At 39.2% G+C, this 25,960-nt stretch overlaps 1 protein-coding gene across 2 annotated transcripts in view; it reads right to left on the bottom strand.

Annotated features, from left to right (window-relative positions):
- The window catches only part of Fgf12 (fibroblast growth factor 12), a 563,409-nt gene that overhangs the window by 198,436 nt on the left and 339,013 nt on the right, over nucleotides 1–25,960 (bottom strand). For both annotated transcript variants that reach the window (XM_052158018.1, XM_052158017.1), the window contains one exon: nucleotides 14,313–14,423. In XM_052158018.1, the coding sequence (XP_052013978.1) occupies nucleotides 14,313–14,423 (111 nt within the window). The remainder of the gene's footprint in view (nucleotides 1–14,312; nucleotides 14,424–25,960) is intronic.

Genomic DNA, 25,960 nt, shown 5'->3' with positions numbered 1-25,960 from the left:
CCTGAAATCACCAGTCCATATGAGTATGCACTTAGGATTTGCCCCCATTTCCTTACTTACTTTGCAACTATGACTAAGTAATTTAACTACCTGCTTATAATTAAACCCCACTGCCATGAACTGACCACGTGGCAGATCCATACTAATTGCCAAGGTACAGAGAGAAATCCAGGTAATACCCTGAGAGTAGGTAGAAGGTTGCCCGTAAATAAATACACAACTGTATAAATAAGATATACAGACTGTCTGGAAGGGAATGCAGGTCTTACAGATAAAGAAACCTTCAAAGGGGCAATTGCAAAAACAAAAGACCAACAGCCTTGTCTTTAGAGATGTTATACACTGAAAGGAATTAGGTGTGTGGAGTGGGTGGTATTGATATCAAATTTCCACTCATAGTATTGACTGATAAAAAAATGTGTCGTCTATATAGAAATGCTTTACTGGTTCTATGGGACAGTAAAATCATTTTATTAAATAAATAGTATTAAGAAATGTGAAAAAAGCATCAGGTATCCAAGAGAGACTGTTAATCACAGAGATTGAAGTTTATCTGCATTGAAATTTAACTAGAAAAACAAAAATAGAGTGAAATATACAAAAGATTAGAAAGAAGGATGTTAAGCACACGGAGCAGTGCTGATTCTGGTGCCCTGACGTGGAACAGACCGGATGTGTCTGAGGAACAGTGAGGTCAACTTTAAGTAGATAACGTGGAGGAAGCCCTAAAGTAGGAGGTTGGCGTATATCAAATCTTACCAAATGTGTGCTTTCTTCTTAGAGCTTGGGGGGGGGGGGGAATTGAACAGTGCAGTGAGTTTCTCTCCTATTTTGTCTTTACCAGGTCTCTGACCAAGGAGGATGGGTGAGGCTGAAACCTTGGGTAAAAAGACTAGCTGGGAAACACCAGGGGACTTCAAGGACAAGAGGTGCCCGCTTCAGCTCTGTGTATTGGTTGAAGGTTGAAGGGACTTTCACCACTGTTCTTACATTCAGTACTAAACCTCCTGTGCTGCTGCATCTTACACCTTTGCCTTTTTTACAGTCTTTTTAAAGTTGAAAATAATCTTTGCCAACTTACAAACTTAAAAAGTTTCCGTTTTTAAGCATGTCTTTTACAAACACATGATTTTACAGACAAGGAAATGTTAAGGATTAAGCAGGGGAAAGCCAAGTGATCTGACCCTCTTTTCAAGCTGCCATGTCTTTCCACAGGTGATGGAGAGCAGGTGTAAGTAGTTCCTTATTGTTGTATATGTCTATTTTACAAACGCTGAAAGAAAGCCACAGATCTAGACTTGAAGGTCTTTGAGACTCCAGGAGCTGGAAGGAGGATAAGGAAAAGTAGATGTGTCGTTGGCTGAAATCTGTTCCGTTCAACTGTCTTTACTTGACATAAGTCAATGAAAGCCAGCACATGTGCCCCTGAGTTTGGGATCTTGGAACATGTTTCACTGCTTGCTACAACCAATAAGGAAGTAGTTCTCAAACATGGAAATGCAGATGCAGGTAGCCCTTGAGCATAATGTGATCCGTGCAGCTATAAATGGATGCATAGGGCTCGCAGGCAGCAGAGTGAAGTAAGAATTTTGTGACAGAGAACAGTTGCTGAGCAGGTGTGGAGGCAGCCTACCAAAGCAGTGTAAGGGCTGAGATGTTCTGCTGTGATTAGGGTGACTCATTGGATGCTTTCCTTACTTTAATGTTGCTGTGACAGAGCACCTTGAAAAAAAGCAATTTAAGGAAGAAACAGCTTACTCTGATGCACAGTTTAAAGGGTCCGTCATGACAGGGATATCAAAGCAGCCAGAGCTTAAAAGCAGCTGGTCATATCACATGCATCATCAGGAAGTAGCAAGGGCTGAATGCGAGCTGCTGCTCCATTTCCTTCTTCCATTTACAGTTTAAGAGCTTAGCCAGGGGAATGATGCCACCCATGGTGGGTAGGTCGTCTTACCTCCATTAACATAATCAAGATAATTAATTTCCCAGGTGCATGGTCAGAGGCCCATCTCCTGGGTAATTATAGATCCTTTCAAGTAGATACAACTAACCATTCTACCAGGTGAATAAGATTCATGATTTTTTAAGAAAACAGAATTAGTGTGTAAAAACTCAAAAGCATAAGACTGTGTTGTGTAGTATATAGTTTTTCTTGCACTAAGTCCTTTGTTATTTTTCCAAATTATGTTTGATTGCATATCTGTCTAGAGATGAGCTGGAAGATATATGCTTCTACAAAGACCTCACATGATGCTGACGATCTACATTTTCTGAACTATTAGAATATTATTCTATACCCTCCTGTGTAAACACTTCAAACTGTTTCATACAACATCAACCACTGTGAAGAATTCTACTTCTCCTAAATTACCATGATCTATGAGCTGCTTATAATCGCTCCCCCAAAACAGTCAAACAAAACAGGCTCTCTAGCTCTAATAGCAATGTAACAATAATAAATTGGCTTTATTAAGAACCACTGTGTTCTAGGTACTATATGAAACACTTTTCATATGTCACTTAATTGATGCAAAATCCCTGAAAACTAAGTGCTAACATATTCTCATTTAATGAGCAGATGAACTAAATGCATAGAGAAGTTAACCCTAGATCCTGGGTGCAAATCACAGCTCCATGACATGCAGGGGTCATTATACATGTCTTGACAATACAAAGCATTGATTTACCAATTAATGACTTCATATTTACTTCTCAGACAAAAAAGGGGGGAGTGATAAAAAAATTACTTAGCACACATTTATTTCTGCACCAAAAGGAAAGAAAAGAGCATAAAGACTTTATGGAATTATTTGCCCCTCTCATCTGGTACAACTGAGCTCATATAAATGGGAGAGAGTTCATGTTACTAACCCAAGGCCAACTATCAGTTACCTCATGGAGCCAGGAAAGGATTAAAGACAACTCAGGCCTCACCAGCTTTTAGGAATTCACTCGGTTAAATAGTTTTTAAAAGATTCTAAACCAGTGTATCCACCTATTAATACACAAATAAACAAGAGCACAATTTCACTGTTTCATGTTTTGCTTTTTCTGAATAGTTTCCTTGGAGCAAGAGTCTCCCCACTATAAAAGAAATATTCTGTCAAGAATAAAGTGACAGATCCAGGTTAAAGGAGCCAGGGGAGTTATTCCTTGTGATATATGTAAGGAGCTAAACTATTCAAGGGAATACATGGGTCTTGTTCTAGCTTTCCACAAATATTATATTGAGGCAATGTCATTAACAACAAAACTACACATTTTTAATAAATACCAGAACTAGCCTCTTAATCTTCAAATCAGATTGCAAAGTTCTTTCTTTTCTTAAAATAAAAAAAAAAATGTAATGAAATACATGAATTAACAAGCTAAGGGTCACAGCTAACTGTGCTACAAAGAAGTAACAGTCCCAGAAGAGTGACAGCCCTGCCCGTGCCATAGTGCCACCTAGAGGGATAAAAGCTTTGCTGGGGATCCCTGCAAGGATAATGCACCCACTTATTTCCTGTTCAACTTAACCTACAGGTATAATTTCACAAGAAATGACGACATAGTCCTCCAACACAGATGGCTTTAGAAAACAAAATTAGATGTGCCATAGCTTTTTATTGTCAAGAGCTGTAGCAAGTGCACTCCAGCAGGTGAATGAGGAAGGTCTGGGCCAAGAAGACCTATCATTAGGGACTGGGAATGTCTTCCCGGCCTTAGAGGCATCTTAGAGCCTTATAACTAGATGCATGAGGTTCCCTTGACAGTTTTCCCCTGAGCAACCATTTGGTTCGGGTTTCTGTTCATAGTTGAGCAGGATGAGCTCCTGCTGGCTTTGGCTATGTCTACACGCTTGTGACTGGTGGTATCAAAACATCATATGCTTGGTATTGTATAGAAAACATAACCATGACTAACATTTTACATTTACAATTAGATTTCTAAAAAAAAAAAATTCAGATATAGGCTGTTCTGAATTATGTTTCTTTACAAGAAAATTATCATAATGAAGTTAAATTTTTCATAAGATCTAAAAGCTATCATTGTATTTATGACAGAGAAATATAAAATGTTAAAAAACAGAATTAAGGGATGCAAATTAATTATATGTTAGCTGTAAAAAAAAACCCTGAAATTATTAAAACAAACAAAATAACTGATTTTTCAGTCTAGGGATCATGTGTGTGACTGTGTACGTGTATGTGTGTGTGTGTGTGTGTGTGTTGTGTGTGTGACAGAGTGTATGCATCTGTGTGAGTGTGTATGAATGTGTATGTGAGTTTGTATGAATGTATGTGTATATGTACATGTGTGTTTGTAAGCATGTATGTGTGCATGTATGCATGTCTATGTGAATTTGTATGTATGTGTGTAATGAATGTATATATACATGTGTGTATGTGTGTGTGTGTGTGTGTGTGAAAGAGAGAGAGAGAGAGAGAGAGAGAGAGAGAGAGAGAGAGAGATCTGGGCCCAGGGCCTCTGACATGCTAATCAACTCCTCTAAAATCTTCCCCTTCTTCAGCTCTCTTTAATTTCATGTTTCATTGTTTGTTTCATTGAATTGCCCAGGTTGATCTTAAATTTAGTAGCTCAGACAGGCCTTAAAATTATGATTCCTCTGCTCCATCTTTCCTAGTATAGGTCTTTGTCACTAAGCTTAGCAGGAATGAATAGGTTAAAAAAAATAGGAAAGAAAGGGAATAAAGCCATGTTTAAAGTAGAAGAGGAAAGACAAAAATGTTCAAAGACAACAAAATGAGCAAAAACGTTGTACAACACAAATAGCAAAGATGGTACTATGTAAATTTATATAAAATACAAATAATAATGTCTGCTTCAAAGAATAGCATAAAGAGATGTAACAGAAGTAACACAAGGTTTATATGACACATAAGGAAGTATTCAACATAATTCATAACGATAATGTTTCTATATTTAAGTGGACATAGCACATAGACACATATAAGGCTAGTCAGATGTGTGCAAATGCTGTTACTTCCCACGTGTTGTTCATGGAGTTCTGAGGATGGAAACAGGTCCTCAGTCTTTCACAACAAATGCTCCATCTATTAAGGCAATTCTGTTTTGTTCTGTTTGAGACAGGATTTGTCTTTGTAGCCTTGACTGTCCAAGAACTAGCTCTGTAGACTAGGCTGGCTTTGAATTCACAGAGATGGACAGGGATTAAAGGTGTGTGCCACCACCACCTGCCTGGATGGGCCAGTTCTTTAGCCCACAAATTAGGTATCTAAATTATTCCAATGAAATTTGTATTGATATGAAAAATAATATGTCAAACATATATTCTGAATTTTAAAAGATGATAAGGTAGTGAGTGAACAGAGAAGCGATGAGGAACAGCCAGAGAGAACACCAGGAACAGCAGGGGAAAATACCAAGATTGTGGCCAGTCAGAGGAGAGTGGACTGCAAGGAACACCTGTCAATACCTTCCCTTCAAGGTATATCAGAAACACATCCATGTTTTAACAAATTTGAGTTTAACAAATCTATAGCAAGTACCAAAGATATGTACCATGACAGAACTTCTGTGTCTGACCAAGAAGAAAATACAAAATGGAGTTTGTTTGTGGTAAGTGACTTGGGAAGGGTTCAGAGAACTGGATTTCCCTCAACCTGAGTGCTGTAAAGTGGGGGAAGAGGAGGGGGAGTGAGATTGAGTCTAGTGTCATCTTTACAAGTCTTATGTAGAAGGCTTTGCTTGATAAAACAGCAGTGACACTCACCAGCAGGAACTGAAAAGTGGCAATTCTCTCCTTTCTACCACAACCTTGTTTGTTTCGTCCATGGTCAGACATGAATCCTGAGTGGGTTCGTTTTTATCTTCAATGACCTATCCAGGGGCTTTGCACGATTATACCTGTGGAATGGTTCACATCCCACCTGAAACCATGCAGCAAGGCCATCTAGATGTAGGGCTAGTCCTGCTGCTCCTGGGACGATTTGACAGTTTCTCTCCAACTGCTCCTGTGCCTTTATATTGTTGTCCCTCACACTTGTATTTCCTTCCCACGATGATGCTGGAAAGAAAGGACCTAAGGATAGCCCAGATGCCTCACTCCGAAACTATTTTGAGTGCTTGCTTCTCCCTGCCACATCAAAGGCTTCCCATCACCCTCTCCCTCTCTCCAGGTGGGTGAGCATGACCCCACTCTCCCTCATAACAATGACACCAGCTTAGCATGCTGCCCACTCCACAGTCAGAGGGTACATTGTGTGTTTTTCAGCAAACTAAGAACAATGCCTCTGGTTACAATATTATCATTATTTTCTTCCCAGCATTTTAACCTTTTCAAATTCATCTCCTATGATAACTTATGGAACAGAATAATGGGCCTTTAAATTCTATGTAAAATATTCCTATTAATACCCTCCAAGCTGCAATTGTCTCTTTTTTTTTTTTTTGTAGCAGTGTTCCAACACAGCCTTGCATTTTTGTTATCATTACATTTGTAGTGATTCTTATCTGCTACTGCAGTTAAAAAAAAATAAACCATTTGCTTTGTACTCAATTATATATAATTAGTCTTTTCCCCATGAACAAAAGAGCAGGTGTCCATCAGTTCTCTGAAGATGGACTGGTAAAGTTGGTTTGGACCTAATGATGTCTATGAACCAAACAAAACACTTCTGGCAGATGCTAATAGTAACAAGATTTTTTTTTCAAACAATCAACTCACTTTAGTCCTCCCCTACACAGAGTAGAGAAAGAAAAGACATGTTAGCAACTTAAAGACTTATCTTTTTTGTTTCTATTAATAACCATGAGTAGAATTGAAATATCTCTCAGGTACTATTTAACCTTAACCTCCACTTATAAAAAAGATATAAAATTATTATTTCATTTGAAATGTTTCATTAAAATATGTGGAAGGAGAAGCTCAGGAAAAAGTTTATTAGTGGCAAAGTGAATTTATATAAACATTGTAACCCAGTAAACAGTACTGCAAGGGTGTCTATTTTTCTGGCTGTGTTAATTGCTCTGCTGCTATATGAACCTTTGCTATTAGAGACAGTGGTGCACAGGTGCTTGCTACACTACTTGAATTTTTCTAAAGTCTAAAATTATTTTTTAAAAATCAAAGGCAGAGCTGGACCAATAGCTCAGCAGTTAAGAACACTGCTCTTCCAGAGGACATGCATGCTGTTCCCAGGACCCAGCTATCTGTAACTGAAATCCCAGGGATTCACCACCCTCTTCTGGCTTCTGGGGACAGTATATGCATGAAGAACACAGACATACATGTAGCCGAAGCACTCATACATGCAAAATAATAGAATAAAATTTTAAAGAAATAAGAGGAAAGCCTCAATGGAAGAAGTATTCAGCCAATCAGAGGAAAACCTATTTACAAGGAGACCATCAACTATCCACCTATTCATCCATCTATTCACTTATACATACATACATACATACATACATACATCAGCCAGGCACCTAGCCTCCAATCCATCCATCCATTCATCCATCCATCCACTCAACCAACTGTCCAACTCTCAACCCACCCACCCACCCACCCATCCATCCAGTTCCCAGTGAATGTCTACTATGCATAACAGATCACTGTAAATAAATTAAGGAGTATTTCTTGGTACATAAGATAAAAAATAATGAAATGACAACATATATGCTACATAGCCATGGAATGTAAGATTAGAAGTAAAATGGATTCTTGTTATAACCCCAAAATAACCCCAAAAGACTCATGTGTTTAAGGCAAGATCCACATCGTGGCACTACAGAGCACATTAATACACACATGGCTTAAATAAAGTATATTACTTATAAAAGCCTCATAAACATAATAAAGTTGATAACAGAATATAAAATGTATATGACAATGCTCTCACTTTTTAAAAGCTTACTACATGTCAATATGGAGAGTGGTGTAAACCTACAGCTAAACAGGAAAAAAGCTATTTTTTTAAACTGTGTGCGCAATATTCTCTAGGTTAGTTTGAATGCACTGAGAAGCTAGTTCTGGAAGTGAAATTGTTCCTCAGTTTCAGAGCCCAAGCATGTTTGTCTCAAAGCCTCTCCAAGGCCCCCTTGGTGGCATGGACTGCACCCTCTCAACCCTGTGAGGGGAAGAGATCAAATGAGACAGCCGGAAAGCATGAGCATCTTGTCCCTGGGAGTAGCTACAAGGTGATCCATCTCCAATAGATGTTGCTATCCCACAATGTAAAAGATCCTGCAGAGGTTATGGAAAACTGGAGTTCAGTATTGTACATTCATCCATGGAATGAAAACTCAAGAATCTAAGTTGACTGTCACAATGTTCCAGTTTCTGTGGGATATTGTGACTTCTGACTTGATGGTATTATGTCTATATATTGCTATTTGTTTTTTTTTAAGTTTTATTATTATTTTTTATTCGATATATTCCTTATTTACATTTTAAATGATTTCCCCTTTCCTGGATACACCCTCCCCAAAAGTCCCATAAGCCCTCTTCCCTCGCCCTGTTTCCCAATCACACCTTCCTGCTTCCCTGTCATGATATTCCCCTACACTGCTGCACTGAGCCTTTCTAGGACCAGCGGCCTCTCCTTCCTTCTTCTTGGGCTTTATTTGATATGTGAATTGTGTCTTGGGTATACCAAGTTTCTAGGCTAATATCCACTTATCAGTGAGTGCATACCATGAGGGTTCTTTTGTGAATGGGTTACCTCACTTAGGATAATGTTCTCCAGTTCCATCCATTTGTCTAAGAATTTCATGAATTCATTGTTGGTAATGGCTGACTAGTACTCCATTGTGTATATATACCACATTTTCTGTATCCCTTCCTCCATTGAGGGACATCTAGGTTCTTTCCAGCTTCTGACTATTATAAACAGGGCTGCGATGAACATAGAATATCATGTATCCTTATTACATGCTGGGGAATACTCTGGGTATATACCCAGGAGTGGTATAGCAGGGTCCTCTGGTAGTATCATGCCCAGTTTTCTAAGGAACCACCAGACTGATTTCCAGAGTCCAGACTGATTGTGCCAGCTTGCAACCCCACCAGCAGTGGAGGAGTATTCCTCTTTCTCCACATCCTCTCCAGCACCTGTTTTCTCCTGAGTTTTTGATCTTAGCCATTCTGACTGGTGTGAAGTGAAATCTCAGGATTGTTTTGATATTCGTTTCCCTGATGACTAAGGATGTTGAACATTTCTTTAGGTGCTTCTCCATCATTCGATATTCCTCAGGTGAAAATTCTTTGTTTAGCTCTGTACCCCATTTTGAATGGGGTCATTTGGCTCTCTGGAGGCTACCTTCTTGAGTTTTGTATATCTTGGATATAAGCACTCTGTCCGATGTAGGATTGGTAAAGATCTTTTCCCAATTGGTTGGTTGCCATTTTGTTCTTTTGACAATGTCCTTTGCCTTACAGAAACTCAGTAATTTTATGAGGTCTCATGTTTTGTTCAAGAAATTTTCTCCTATGCCCATGTCCTCAAGGGTCTTCCCTAGTTTCTTTTCTATTAGTTTCAGTGTGTCTGGCTTTATGTGGAGGTCCTTGATCCACTTAGACTTGAGCTTAGTACAAGGAGATAAGAATGGATCAATTTGCATTCTTCTGCATGCTGACCTCCAGTTGAACCAGCACCATTTATTGAAAAGGCTATCTTTTTTCCACTGGTTGGTTGTAGCTGCTTTGTCAAAGACCAAATGACCATAGGTGTGTGGGTTCATTTCTGGGTCTTCAATTCTATTCCATTGATCTACTTGCATGTCACTGTACCAATACCATGCAGTTTTTAACACCATTGCTCTGTAGTAATGCTTAAGGTTGAGGATATTGATTTCTACAGAAGTTATTTTATTGTTGAGAATAGTTTTAGCTATCCTGGGGTTTTTGTTATTCCAGATGAATTTGAGAATTGCTCTTTCTAGCTTTATGAAGAACTGAGTTGGGATTTTGATGGGGATTGCATTGAATCTGTACATTTCTTTTGACAAGATAGCCATCTTTACTATATTAATCCTGCCAATCCACGAGCATGGAAGATTTTTCCATCTTCTGAGGTCTTCTTGGATTTCTTTCTTCAAAGACTTGAAGTTCTTGTCATTCAGAACTTCACTTGTTTGGTTAGAGTTACACCAAGATACTTTATATTGTTTGTGGCTATTGTGAAGGGTGTCATTTCCCTAATTTCTTTCTCAGCCTGTTCATCCTTTGAGTATAGGAAGGTTACTGATTTGCTTGCATTAATTTTATATCCAGCTACTTGGCTGAAGTTGTTTAACAGCTGTAGAAGTTGTCTGGTGGAGTTTTTTGGGTCAGTTAAGTATACTATCATATCATCTGCAAATAGTGATAATTTGGATTTTTGGGTTGTTTTTTTTTTCTGAGACAGGGTTTCTCTATATAGCCCTGGCTGTCCTGGAACTTACTTTGTAGACCAGGCTGGCCTCGAACTCAGAAATCCACCTGCCTATGCCTTCCAGAGTGCTGGGATTACAGGCGTGCACCACCGCTGCCCAGCAAATAGTGTTAGTTTGACTTCTTCCTTTCCAATTTGTGTCCCTTTGACCTCTTCATTTTTTCTAATTTCTCTAGCTAGAACTTCAAGCACTATATTGAATAAATATGGAGAGATAGGGGACAGCCTTGTCTAGTCCTTGATGTTAGTGGGATTGCTTAAAGTTTCTTTCCATTTAGTTTGATGTTGGCTACTCGTTTGCTGTATATTGCTTTTACTGTGTTTAGGTATGGGCCTTGATTTCCTGTTCTTTCCAAGACTTTTTAACATGAAAGGATGCTGAATTTTGTCAAATGCTTTTTCAGCATCTAATGAAATGACCATGTGGTTTTTTTTTCTTTGAATTTGTTTATGAAATGGATTACGTTGATGGATTTCCGTATATTGAACCATCCCTGCATCCCTGGGATGAAGCCTACTTGATCATGGTGAATGATCGTTTTGAAGTTTTCTTGGATTCTGTTGGCAATAATTTAATTGCGTAGTTTTGCACCGCTATTCATAAGGGAAATTGATCTAAGGTTCTCTTTTGGTTTTTGGCTCTTTCCTGGTTGATTTCTGCTTGGTGTTTCCCTGATGTTTTGCTACCTATATGACCTTTGTGTGGTTTTAGTATCAGCAAAATTGTGGCTTCATAGAATGAGTTGGGTAATGTTCCTTCTGTTTCTATTTTGTGGAATAGTTTGAAAAGTATTGGTATTAGGTCTCCTTTGAAGGTCAGATAGAATTCTGCACTAAAACCATCATGTCCTTGCTAGTTGGTATCTGTCTAGGAAATTGTCCATTTTATCCAGATACTCCAGTTGTGCTGAGTATAGGCTTTTGTAGTAGGATATGATATTTTTTTTAATTTCCTCAGTTTCTGTCTTTATTTCTCCATTTTCATTTCTAATTTTGTTAATTTGGATACTATCTCTGCGTCCTCTGGTTAGTCTGGCTAAAGGTTTATCATCTATCTTATTGATTTTCTCAAAGACACATGTCCTGGTTTTGTTGATTCTTTATATAGTTCTTTTTGTTTTTACTTGGTTGATTTCAGCCCTGAGTTTCATGATTTCCTGTCTTCTACTCCTCTTGGGTGTATTAGCTTCTTTTTGTTCTAAAGCTTTCAGGTGTGCTGTTAAGCTGCTAGTGTACATTCTCTTGCTATTTGTGATTATCTGTTCTTTTTAGGGTTTTTTCCCTGATTCTTACTCTTGAAAATTTGATACAGGACTGTTCTATATGCCTAACCCCATATATCAAACCCCAAATCTCTCCCCTACCACTCCTAAATCTCCATTTTCCAAAATGAATCCCCACTCAAACTTTTTCCCCTTCATTTGGAAGCCCCACCCAAGGGGACCCTCTGCTCTCTCAGAAACACTCTCCCTAGAACCTTAACTGGTTACCTCAGTGGGGCCTTCCTGGTTGATTGGCTTGTTGTTTCCCTAATGTTTTGCTACCTATATGTCTGTCTGTTTGTATATCTATATAACTATCTCTCTATCACTAGCTATTTATTCTATTATTCTGGTTTATTATATACCAAATAAGCTTGCTCATTCAAAACCTAATGTGTGTTTACAGTACATCATTTCTAAATAAGCAATGTCAAATTGGGAGACATTATTATGCCTGATAATCAAGGAAAGCAGAATTTCTTCTTGAACAAGTGGTTGAAATATATTGAATTTTCAAATTGACCTTTATACTGATATCCAAATGAATTTATAGTAATCTTTAGATTTTATACTCCTAAATTATCTTTATATTAATTTGTCAAAACATATGCACCATAAGTCATCTAACTTAAAAACAATGGTATGTATTCATGAGGTTAAATTACTTCTATAATCATTTGATAGAACACATAATTAGTTATCCTCTATGTGTGCAGTGTGTATGTATCAGGAATTTTGGTGATACATGTTTTTATTGTATGCCTGAATTATATTGATTAAATGTAGGTGTGGATAGATAATAGATAGATAGATAGATAGATAGATAGATAGATAGATAGATAGATAGATAGTGTCTCTTTTGTGGTCATAGATGCTGAGTATTCATGTTTATCATGGCCATGTCTCATCTAGAAGACTGTATTTTAAAGTACTCCTTTACCTCTCTCAGTCTTGTCACCACCTCTTCCAAAATGCCCCCAGGGTAGGTGACATAAATGGTCCTGTTTTCCATTTTTAAAATGTCCTTTGGGTGGTGTTAACAGTAGATGCTGCTGCTATTGTCCTCTCTAGTCACCTCTTGTGAAAAGTGAGGTCTAGAGGTAGCTCATAATTAATGTGTGTATCACAGCTATGCACTTCCCTGACTCTGTTGTCAGTGTTGTCCCCCAATCAGACATTGAAGTGCAGATGCAATATATGACGGTCAAATTCAGGGGGGTATGGGCTCTTCATTCTTCTTGCCTGAATTGAAAACTTGAACCACTTAGAGAATGCATTCACAGAAGTACAAATTAACAGTACAGTCCACAATAAAGTAATCAGCTCCTTTGCAAAGAAGAGAGAGAAAGTGGAATGAGATTCTTGATAATAAGGTCTTTCTTTATTGTAATTCATATTTTGTAGCATACAATATTAAGTAAACAAAGAAAATTCAAAATGGGTGGACAGGAGCGTCTCAGTGATTTTAGGAGTGAATTTTGCCTCAAATGTTATTGTTAATTTAAGAGTTACAGCACTATATTTCCTAAATTACCTATTGAAGTGTGAGAAAATTTCAATCTGACTAAATCAAAAACCACTGGATGGATATTTAACAGGCATTCACTGCATCTCTGATTCTTTTCTTTCTATTTTGAGGAAAAGTCTCCCATTGTCCAGGGTGCTCTTAAAATGCTCTTAAATCCTGACCATTCTGCCCTTTCTCTCTAAAGCTCAGTTGCATTCATGCACCTACCACACTGGGCTCATTCACTATATGTCTAAAACTACAGACCTAGTAATAAGTGTAGACAAAACTGTAAAAAAAACAATATGGCACCCTATACAACTGTAGAACACTAGGAATTTACCCTGAGGCACCTGTATGATTGTGGAGAAGTTGGAAATTATGAGAGCTATAATTCTCACCTATGAAACATTTGTTATGTTTCCAAACATACAAATATAATCTCTCATGTTTTGATGAACTATATTTGCTTTTGAACTTGTCAACTCTACTGCTTAAGAGTTATTTCTGGGAGATTGTAAAATAATCTTTAATATTTGTAACCTTTATTTCAAGACTGTTTTTAAAGTACATATTCTATCTACCAGTCTTTATAAACTTCTTGCTATTAGATAGATAGATAGATAGATAGATAGATAGATAGATAGATAGATAGATAGATATTGTGATTCATCATTGTTGAATTGAATTTTATTTTCAAAATTGTTATATTGAAATTTGTCCTTAACCTAATGAAATAGGCTATGTGTTCAGTGTTTGCCTGTAGAAGTAATGATTTCCACCAAAAACTGGGGCTCTGAGAATTATAATTTGTTTATCACTTGAGTCCAAGATTTAAATGCCACCTTGTGTAGGAATATCTGTATTATTTCTGAGCATTTATCACCCCGACAAGAGACAGTCCAGTGAGAAAGCTTTTTCATCTACTGACTACTGGACATCCTTCCAGGCTCCTCCCTTCTCTGGAGTGAATAGTCTCTCTGATATAGTGCTTTTTATTCTGTATAGTAACCAAGAATGAAGTTATGAGAAGGGTAAAGGGGGAAAGCCTAATTCACTGATGATCAAAAAGTCCAAACAGCAGCATGGCTGCGCTGGGCCATGAATTCTATTTGCTCTGCATTGCCAGTAGCTGGCGTTCCTTACTGTAGTCGCTGTTTTCGTCCTTGGTCCCATCAATGGTACCATCTGGATGCATCTGCAGGAAATATCCCTGCTGGCTGAATAACCTTGTCACAATCCCTTTCAGCTGGGGTTCTGTAAGACAAGATGAAATAATTATTTGCTTTTTTAAATTTTGTTTATAAAAGTGCACACTTGCAAGTTGTTAAATACATTCTGTAACTAAATGCATAAATGCTTGTGTCATAAATATTGAAATTAGCATTTTAGTGTAATAGATGTGCTTTTCTCCTTCCTACACACAGAACTGTAATACTTTGAAAAATTGCATCACATATAAGTAAATATTAAAGCTAATTATAGTTAGAAATACAGACATGTTAAAAAGTGAATTATTGCCCCCTATTCTACATATGGTATCTTCCTGCAAGATGAACCCGAGTTTATGGTTATATTTCAGCATCACTGAAAAGGCAAAAATATCATCATAACCCTCAGCTTCCTGGTGTCATAATTGGGGCCTCAGAGATTTTCATTTCTGCTGGATCCCAAGGCACCTGTCAGAAACTCTTAGTTTTTTAAAAACTCTGATCAACCAGAAAGACCTACAAATAAAACAAAAACTGTGAGGGGGTGAGATGCTCAGTTACTAGCCCTTCACCACAGAGGGGCCAGCCAAACTCTCTTCATCCCAGAGATGCCTGGCCAAACTCACTTTGCCAATACAAAGCAAAAGAAAACAACAAAACAAAGGAAAATGCATAATCACCATTTCCTGTAAAAAAAAAATACATAAATGGTCCTCACTTTTAAGCGTTTTATACAAGTAAAGTGAAATACTTTCTATAGCACATGTATAGTTATGTATATCAGCTAATACAAATATTTACAGCTTTCTTAAAGCTGTAAATTGTGGTGGTCCCTACAGCAATAACCTGCTTTCTATGAGCTCACCATCATTCCGTCTCTAGTGCTGGATGAAAATTATCTTAAGATATATACACCTCTAATTGTTTCATAAAACATGCATGTAGTAAGTTAGTCTGAGGCTGTTTATATTGGAAATGTTGGCCCCTATGACATGATTGACCCCAGAGACAAAAGAGTCCACACATAGATTCATGTGATGCTATGTGACCTTGTCCCCAAGTTATTCCTGAATGGTGAATAATAAAGACACCTACAGCCTATAGCTGGGCGAAATTGAGATAGATGGGGCTTAGTGTTCTCAGCCTTGGGGTCTGAAGAGAATGTGAGGGAGAGAGAAGAAGGGGGGAGAAAGGAGAAGCCACCATGGGGTAAGAACCACACATAATGACCTTGTGGTTTGGCTAACTGGAGTTAAGAGCAGCGCAGATGACATGTGGCCAATCATATAGTGGGATTATTAGCTGGAAAATAGACATGATAACATAGAGGATAGATATCATCCCAGCTCTAGTGCTGTTTAAGGCTTATTAAAAATTAAATATCCAGAACCAGGGGCCACTCTGGTTCTGGAAAGACTCAGTGAAACAGTATTCGGCAAAACCAGAACGGGGAAGTGGGAAGGGGTGGGTGGGAGGACAGGGGAAGAGAAGGGGGCTTACGGGACTTTCGGGGAGTGGGGGGGCTAGAAAAGGGAAATCATTTTAAATGTAAATAAATTATATCGAATAAAAAAAATTTAAAAAAAATTAAATATCACATGTGTCTTTTATCTGGGAACTGAATAACCAAAGGCAGAATAGAAACCCCAGATTGAGATTAAGCAGAACCACAACACATAAGAAAAAATGTCAATTGCTCTCTCTGCTGTTATAAACTGAGGCAAATGATAGAAACCATAGAATTGTTTTGAAGTCAAGGATGGTGTCTATGGAAGGACAATCACTGAATTTATGCCTATCAGCTGAAGTTTTTGTACTTATTCAATCAATGTCAGCTAACAATTTCCTTTTTTCGAGTTCTGAGAATACACCAGGCAAACTGAATGCTTCATTGATGTTTAGTTCTAACAGGAATCCACTATGTGACGTGATGGTCATAACTGAAAACACAGGGTAATGGGGTGACATCAAGGTGTCCAAAGGAACAAAAATGATACAAAGAAAATCAGAAATGAGCAACACAGGATAAATACAGAGCTGAATTTGAAAGAGGCATTCTGGATAATAGTTACCTATCCTCTTGTAGTAAGTTAAATGTTTTTAATTTGTAGATCTAAATTTCCTTATCAATACAATATGGAAGTCAAAGTGAACCTTGGTTCCCTTCCATGTCCCATTAGTGACAGGATTTGTCATCAATGCTTATCCTCCATGAATACACTGAGCCCTAAATGCATACCAAGGCTATGTCAGAGACAAACACAGCTATGTAACAAATGACTACACCCATCTGTGATGAGGCAGCATGGTTGGGAAGGGACTTCTGGTATGATCCACTCATCTCTAGGTCTGAATGGGGACATGGGACCCATCCGAAAGCTCCAGCTTTCCAGAAGTCCTAAAGAAACAATAAGTCACCTGAGTCTCTGTTTCTCACCTGGATTTAAAAAAAAAAATGAATTACTAAGGCTATAATCCCAGAGAATGTCAAATGGATAACAAGGTAACAGTATGAACTAGAAAACTCCATAAACCTATAAATCCTAATTAACACATAAAGTTTCAACTCTGACAACCAAGGAAGCCACAAGGGTGAAGACAGCACTCTGAGAGCAGACTCCAGGCCTCCTGGGTCTGTTCTGGTGAAACTCTGGCTGAACTTGGGAAGGTACAATGTAAACGTAAACGACAGGCTGAGAATAAACAGAAAGAAAATGACAGAGGGAATGTGACAGCGATCTCTCAGTCCATGTCTTTTTGATAAGCTTAAGGTCACTTTGCGAGGTCTAGGCTTCTTTGGTAAGGAGATGCATGGCATCTTACTCATTAAAGCCTGCAAATTATTGTTTGTTTTCTTCATGCTCCTCTTTCTCCATCTGCAATTAAACACGGCTTTTGCCATGGTGACGTTATCCCCCTGTTGGGACTCTGGGAGTTCAGGTTGGTAACTCTTGTTCAGAATAATGAGCACCAGACCTTTCTGCCACTTCCCTGTGCCAAGAGCAGTGAGGACATAGACATGAATCTGAGGTTTAATTATATGATGATCTAGAAACGCAAATGCCCTGCACTACAGAGATTTCATAGGAGACCAGCACATCTATTGAACATGCCCAAAGCCCATCACAGACCATTGCAAGCTGTACAGACCACCTGAAAAGCACTACCCCATTCTGTTATCTCAATCCCCACCAGCCCTTCTATGCTCCAGCCCTTCTATGCTCCAGCCAAAAATAGCCCCTCTAGAAAGGCAAAAGCGAGGGGCTTGTGGGGGAAGGGGGTATCTTACTATACTTGACAGAAATACTAAATACTTAAGCACTCGTTTCAGGATATAATGCATTCTGTGCAGATTTACAAGCATGTTCTTTGTCAGTCTCAAGGTTGCTTAGGAACCTAAGAGATGGGGGTGGGGTTTTGCCTAGTCTATCTCTCAGGGAGTTCCTAGCCTAATGGATAAAACATCCAATGCAGTAATGTTGGTAGAGAGATATTAGATGAATGAAGTAATGTGGCATGATGACCCCTGAAGCATGGACTAATTTTGTCTATGTTAGGCATATATAATACTGCCACTTGAGGAATGAGTAGGCTGTCCTCTCCAGAGTGTGTATGTATTCATATGTCTAGGAATGTATGCATATATGTGTACATATGTTCCCAAGTATGTGTTGAGAGAGGGTGGAATGATAGATGATAGATAGATAGATAGATAGATAGATAGATAGATAGATAGATACATACATACATACATACATACATACATACATGCATGCATACATACATACATAATACGTAGATACATAGCTACATAGATATGTAGATACATAGATACATAGATAGATAGATAGATAGATAGATAGATAGATAGATAGATGGATAGATAGATAGACAGATAGATTGATTCAGGGGTTAGTGAGGAGGTCCAAGAACAACTTCAGTATTGTTACTCAGGCACCACTGCCTTCTTCTTTTCTTGAAACAGAGACTCTTACAGGCCCAGGCCTGCTACATAGTCTATGCTGGCCAGCCAATGAGCTCCAGAAATCCCCTTCTGTCCACCTCTTCAGCGCTAAGGTCGTGAGAGCATGCCACCAAGCTCAGGGTTCTCTACTTGAACTCTGGGGCTAAGCAATCACCACAGCCTAGGAGTGGAGAATTTTCATCTGAAAAAAAAAAGCAAAAACAAAAAACAAAAAGCAGAAAACAAAACCAAATATGAACTGAGGCATTCCAAATAGAAAACACAGAGAGCCAACTCTGCCAATGATACAGTACAGATAAAACAGAGTGTAAGTTCACAAATGCAGCCATACAAATGAGTGTGCCCAGCAAATGTTTATGGATCAAGAGTAAATTTAACAAAATTGAGAAATTTAATAAGTCATCACAATGAATATTAATGAATTCTTTACAGTTTAACAATGTTTAGATAAAGAAGTATGTTATTCCATTATTTTTTCTGTCCTTTAATAAACTGATGGCTGAATTCTCTAATAGCAGCAGAGGAGTTAGTCTGTTGCCTTTTATACTCTGGAGTGGAAGAGGCAATACCTCTAGCATTTCGCTGAAATCCATTTCCTCCTTTTCCTGGGCACCCAGCTCGACCATATGTCCTAGCCTGCCTTGCAATTAGGCTTGGCAGATGAGAGAGTGTCATATGGAATGTAAGTGGAAGTGATATGTGCCATTTCCAGGCCAAAGCTCTCAAAAGCAAACATCCTCTGCCACCCTCTCTCTGGATTAAGACGGCTAAGCCCTAGGGGGATGCTGGAGCAATGGAATGGAAGAACGCTGTGCCCTGAATAACCAATAGAGAAAATCAGACAGCTATCAGACATACCCACCTTGGGCAATGGCGTAAATAACAAACAAATTTCCACCGGTTCTGTGTGGTGGCTTTCTTCTAATGAGAACAGGATGGAAAGGAAGGGAGGGGTGATTTTACTGAAACACAACAAAGTTCTGCCTCAGCCAGGTGACCAAAGATAACAACAACTAGAATGAGCCGTGGTGGGAGCTTGTGTTGCTGGTGATGAACAGAGATGGCACTTCACCTCTGTGACTTTTTATCAAAAATGTATAACCTCTAACTATGAGAGAAACACAGGGCAGACTGCAATCAATGGGCACTGAACTCTTGACTCAAACCTCTCAAAAGCCTTAAGGCCATCAAGGAAAAGGAAACAGAAAATGTCATAAACAAGACTAGAGAGGGAATAAAAGAGGGCATGACAATTAAATGTAATGTAGTATTTCGGAGCTAAAAATATTAGTGGGCTTAAAATGAAGGAAGCTAAGAGGCATGATGGCACATGCCTGTGGTAGCAGAGCTTGGTAGGCTGTGGCAGGAGCAAGTGTTGGGTGACTCTGCCAAATGGACAGACAGACAGACAGACAGACAGAGAAGTAAAGAGAAGTGAAAGGATGGGAGAGAGAGGAAGATCTGAATAAAGTTTAGATTTCAGTACATCATAATGCATCAAAATTAACTCTTAATTGTGATAAATGTCTCAGAACGATGAAAGGCATTAATAAGGAAAATAGATGTTAATCATACGGGAACTATATTACTGTAACTTTTCAATCAAAAACCATTATAAAAATAGTCAAGTTAGGGATGCATATCTATAATTCCAGTGATTGGGAGGTGGAATCTAAAGGATGAGGAGTTCAAGGCCAACCTTATAACAAATTCAAAATCATCCTGAGCTATGTCAGACTCTGCCAAAAAAGGGAAAAATCCTATTAACAAACACACAAAAGGGTTATCACAGTTGAAATTATAGAAATATCTTTCTCTGAATCCTATAAGAGGCTAGGTAAGGACAGAGGTAAAGGGCCTATAAGATCCCATGCCTAACAGGTCAGTTTCAAGAGAACGTTTGAATTCAGGGATATTCTGAAAACGTGATACCAGAGAAAGCTTTCTAGATATTCCTGATGGCTTGACTAGCAATGCCTGTCAGCAGCTACGTAGGAGCATGATGGAAACTGGAGCAGAGATTGATCCTGGGGACATGGTCCCCTAGCTTGGGATGAATAGCAAACTGCAGGATAGAGAGTGTATCTTAGAAATGGGAAGAATGTGACATCCGATGCTTTCTTCATTGCTTCATCCTGTTTTGTTCTTAGTTCTTGGAGCAGGATTTGTACTGGTGCAGCCCGGTCTAGATAGCCAAGCTGCTCTCAAACTCAAGCAATAAGCCTGTCTCAGTTTCCATAGTGATAGGCTTACAGGTGTGAGTCCCCACAGGCAGATCTTACATCATTTTCAAGATAGAAGCTAATTAAGCAATAAACAAACTGAGGCTCAAAGGTCAGAAAACGGATTTTCACTACAGTCACCTAACTTCCCCACAGAGGCGTGACCATAAAGAAAAATGCACTTTCTATATAAATAGCATCCTCTTCTTTCCAAAGAGCAGACAAGACATATTCCTTATCTTGAGTATGCAGTAGCCATGAAAAAAGAGAAAGGTGAGGGAGAAGAGTCTGGAAGGCAGGGCAAGGTGGAACTATCTTGCTGTGAATTAGTTACTGGAGTCCCAGTTTGTCACTGAAAAGTAAGGGCAAAAAATATTTGACTCACAGAGCAGAAAATTGTATAAGTGTAGTTTGGTTTGGTATGACTTGGCTTTATAGCTCTAATACATCTTATTCCATCAACTGTATTTTATTTATTTCACTGTTCATCTGTGGCAATTTGTAGAGAACAGCTACTTGTATGTAAGCATTTGTGAATGGTGTAGGAAGGGGAGGATAAAGAAAGAAGAGGGGAAAAAAACCTCTGTGTACTCTGAGAATACATGTTTTTGTACTAAAATTAGGTTGTATTCAGATAGGACAAACTTATCAATATTTGTCCCCCAAATTAGCAGATATGCGTCCATGTAAACTCTACTCTAAAATTAAAAGGAAACACCACTTGGATCAAGATGTAACTGGAAGGCCGATTAGATTAGCTGTTCTTGTTCCATTAAGTAGCTATGTGCTGAGCCCATTTCCCTCCTCATAGCATGCACTCCTCTGCACTGTCCTGGTGAGCCCATGAAGCCTATATTTACTGCTAATAACAAGTACCACTTATTCTCACCTCATTTTACAAGCAAGATTACTGACCCCCCCACACACACACTAAAGATATATTTCTTCCACCCAGGTCCCAAAGCTCTAAAGGATGAAGTGGGGTAGACTCGTGCACCTAGGGTACCATCACTCTCCAGCACTGTTGAGTCAGTTATTTTAAAAAGGGCCACAGGAGAAAAAGACCATGTCCAGAAGAAAGCAAGCAAAAGTAAGGAGGGTTCAAAGGACTAGTGTGTGAAGACTGGCTGAGTGCGCGGTCTTTGTGTATCCTTAAGAACCAGGGAATTGCAGGATGCCTAGACTGCCTTCATATGCTGGAAAGGGGAAACAAATGATGAGCATCCAATTGGGTGAGCACTTCCATAGGATGAGCACCAGGGCCAATGAGTGGAAGCTACAGCAAAGCAGATCCAAAAGATGCTCTGAAAAGGGTCATCAAAGAGGACAGGTTGCCTGGGAAAAGAATGCTTTCTCCCAATGGGCAGGAAGACTCCAGGTCAGAGCACAGTAAAGGACATGGGCATTCTCAAAGGATGAGCAACTTGAATGATGGTCCTTCCGGATCCTGATGTAACCAGGAAGTTTGGGGTGAACCAATGACTGCTAAATACAACTTCCCTTTTCTGGTCCCTTAGCCTATGCTTTCAAGAGTGAACTGAAAAAAAAAAAAACTGCTTACCAATACAAAGTTCTTCAGTAAGGTTAACACACACACACACACACACACACACATACACACACTCAATCTATAATTTATGAGTGGGTCTTCTGTGTTATGGTTTAGCACCTCCCACTTAAAACAACTGACATTGTAGAGACTATTGAATGAGTTTTGTCAAGTGCTTCTGGAGTCTTCTATCACTGTAGATTTGAAAAGTAGAGTATTGGAGTTGGAGATTATTCATTACAATAGTGTGACCAATCATACCTAAAGGGTACAGATGAGGATATATTAGCAAATCATAAATCAGAAATGAAAGATAATACAACACTTGAAAATGACTAGAACTCATCTGCACCTTGGGCAAAGCACAAAAATCACAGCCTTAATGAGCTACGGTTATTCATTAAAAATGCATGCTCTTTAGTTAAAGGAGAAACAGCCTGGAGGCCCCTCATTCACCACACAGTACACTGTAGACTAAAGGAGCACCTTCACGAACTGAAGCATGAGGCTGAGGATGCGTCATTGGAGCCTGACAGGATCTGCTCCAAAGTTTATAGAGAGCTACTTCCTGTCAGGAGTCCTAGTGTCTGCATCAGAAAAACAAGATGCAGAACACCAGCAGCAGTTACCCACCTAAGGAATGTGGATGTCCTTACTAAGCATGAGTTATTAAAAGTATATTCAAAATCTGTGTATAAATATGTTCTCTCCTTGAGCTGGTACTAATGGTTCAATTTAAACACACACACACACACACACAAGCCTTGACTTCCATGAGGTTGATTCCTGGTTCAAAAAAATTCCCAATATGGCTAATTTCACACAGTTACTTGACATGATAAAACATGAAATTGGAGCTAAGAAGACACCATCTCAACTGACCTGACTGAATCAAACAGAGGCCAAAAAAAAAACAAACCAAAACCCCAATAACAAAAAAACCAAACCATGAAGCATAAAGCTTAGTAAGAAATAGAATAAAGAAACCGATAAATAGATAAATCCTTAATCAGGACTTGCTAAAGCACTGTAATTGAAAATAAAGGCAATGGAGAAAAACTTCACATACCAGAGAGGAGTGTGCTGTGGAGATCAGTTAAGAAACGGACTCCTACAGCCCCATGTCAAGAGCCAGAGAAAGCTACTATGAAATATCCCAGGAATTAGAGAGTAAGTGCGAAGTGTTTCTAAACTTGAGGAAATTGGTGCAGATCAGGTCAGATTAGAGCCTCACTGAGGAGTCAGCCTTCCTCCATGGTAAGAGTGCACAAAGCACAGGCCTGTCGCTGTTAATTTCAGTAATACATGACACACAGCTATGTCTGGTCATCATTTTCCATGACTGCTTCTATACTACAACCAAGGATGCACACTTGCAACAGTGGAGCCGAGCATATTTACCTATGGGACTCTACACAGAGAGTTTGTCAACCCTTACTTCACAACCCTTGTTTCTAGAATTCCTTTTGTTCTAAATCCACAGCCTCGGCCTTCCTCTTAACCCAGGACTCCACATCAGGTAGATCACCTGTGGGATCTTACCAGATACCGGAAGTAAAATTCATCTTCTGCCTCAGCATTTGCTCATACACAGGTTAACAGAGGAGTCATGGTTACAGCTGCTTGATAACCTCTCTCTCTCCTCTCCTGCTCCCTCTCTCTTTCTCCTCTCTCTCTGTCTTTCCCTGTCCCTATCTCTCAGTCTCTCTCTCTCCATCTTTCTTTCCCTCTGCCTTTCTCCATCTGTCCCTCTGTCTCTTGTATCTTTCTGTCTTTCTGTCTCTGTGTCTCTTTCTCTATGCCTCTGTCTCTCTCTGTCTCACTTGCCCCTCTGTCTCTGTTTATCTTGCTCAATCTCTCTTCCTCTATCTTTCCTTCCATCTCTCTCCCTCTGTCTCTCTCTGTATATCTTTCTGTCTCTGTGTCTCCCCCCTCTTTCTCCCTGTCTGTCTGTCTCTGTCTGTCTCTGTCTCCCTTTGTGTCTCTGTCATCTGTCTCTGTCTGTTTCTGTCTCTCTGTCTGTCTCTGTCTCTTTGTCTATGTCTCTCTCTGTCTCTGTGTCTCTGTCTCTGTGTCTGTCTCTCTCTCTCTCTCTCTCTCTCTCTATATATATATATATATATATATATATATATATATATATATCTGAACTATGATCATCTCAAGGCAGGAACTTTAAATCATTTAGTAGTCTTGTTGGCTTTCATCACAGTACCAGGCCCTGGGAGAGTGGCTAGTGTTCAAACATCCAAACATGGAATGAGTAAGTTATAGCTGGCATTTTCCATTGTCACCTGTGACTTTCAGAGAAGCTCATTAATAAGAAAGAGCCATTCACAGCCCTTTAATGCTATGCCTGCAGCCTTCACGGGGCAGCATCTGACGGGCACAGCAGCAGCCTCCATAATCTGTGCCTCCAAAGCATGGAGCTGCCTCGCTCTTCAAGAGGAATCAAGTGACCTTGAGACAGGCAATCCATAACCTTCATGCTGCCTCAAAGCTAAATGGAAAGAAACATACATCTTTTCAGGAGTGTCCTCTTCCTGAGGATGACAGCAAGGTAGAAAATTGACCTAAGACATAAAGCTCCAATAGGGATGAGATTTTTGTAGTGAGCCAGCTTCATTCCTCATAACATAGCCCCCTTCCCTTCATTGTGCTCATGAAAGTTTAAAATAACTCAAACACCACTTACTGACTTCCGACATGCGTGAGGTGTCGGTACACAGATGAGCAAGAGGCACTTCCTGCCTGGAAGGCACCCACGGCTCATCAGGGAGGCTCACACACAACCAATCATTCCACTAGCAAACATGAAAAGTGCTGTCATACGTAACAAATAAAATGCCACAGATTCACAGAGCGCGGAGGCTAATTTTACCCGGGGATGGCAGGTTGTGAGACAAAAGGCAGTCAAGAAAGAATTTGACAAGGAAATCCCATTTTAGATAGCCTTGAGGAGGCAAGAGAATTTTTGCTTCTGGCAGAAGCAACCATGCATTTAATATGTTCAGAGGCTCTGAAGACACATGGTGGTCAGCGTGTGGGGAGATAATTTTAGGGTGCAAATGTCACTGGAGCGGACAGTGGAAAGAACCCAGGAACATCTGGAGGACTGTACACAAATACAATGCTTTAAGCAAATAAGTTTTATTTCATCCTTTACACATGAGATCTACATCATTTTTACTATGTGTCCTATATGTTCAAAAACTTAATCTACTTCTATATATGTGTACTTTTTATAGCCCTATGCATGTATGTCTATCCAAACTGTGTATATGTGATGAGTCAAAGAACACATTTTAAAATACATCAGTACTAGTCATAAAAACAACATCTTTCCATATACAGAAGGGCTATCCTGGCTGAAACTCTTCAAGGAAGATGTCTTCTGGCAACAGAGAAAACATAAGAGTTTTGTTTTAGTTTTTTAAAAGACAGTGGAACAAAATGATGAAGACTTTGAAGGCTTTTGTTTATGCTTTTCAGAAGGCTGCATTGTATGTTGTGCTATCATTGTGTGCTGTGCTATCATTGTGCTGCACTGTGTGCTGTGCTATGGGCCCAAAGGTAAAGATGTCCACAAAGACCTAGTCTTCCTGGGAATATCCTCTTTATGTTTAAGGAAATGAAGGCTGGTAGATGTGAGGTCTTTTTCAGCTGCTGAAAGATACCAAGCTTTTTCCTCCCCAAGCCCAAATCCACCTCTGCTTCTAAGTGAACCCCCGGGGTGAAGTACACTTTTATAAGGAGGCCATTTCCAGCATGAGAAATAATTTCTTGCTTCCTAGGAATCTCTGCTAAGACAGGGTAGTCTGGGTGTG

The sequence above is a fragment of the Apodemus sylvaticus genome, chromosome 15 (genome assembly GCF_947179515.1).
Source record: "Apodemus sylvaticus chromosome 15, mApoSyl1.1, whole genome shotgun sequence".
Classification (NCBI taxonomy): Eukaryota; Metazoa; Chordata; class Mammalia; order Rodentia; family Muridae; genus Apodemus; species Apodemus sylvaticus.
Note: the sequence above shows the minus strand (reverse complement) of the source record. Positions and strands in the feature narration are given on the sequence as shown.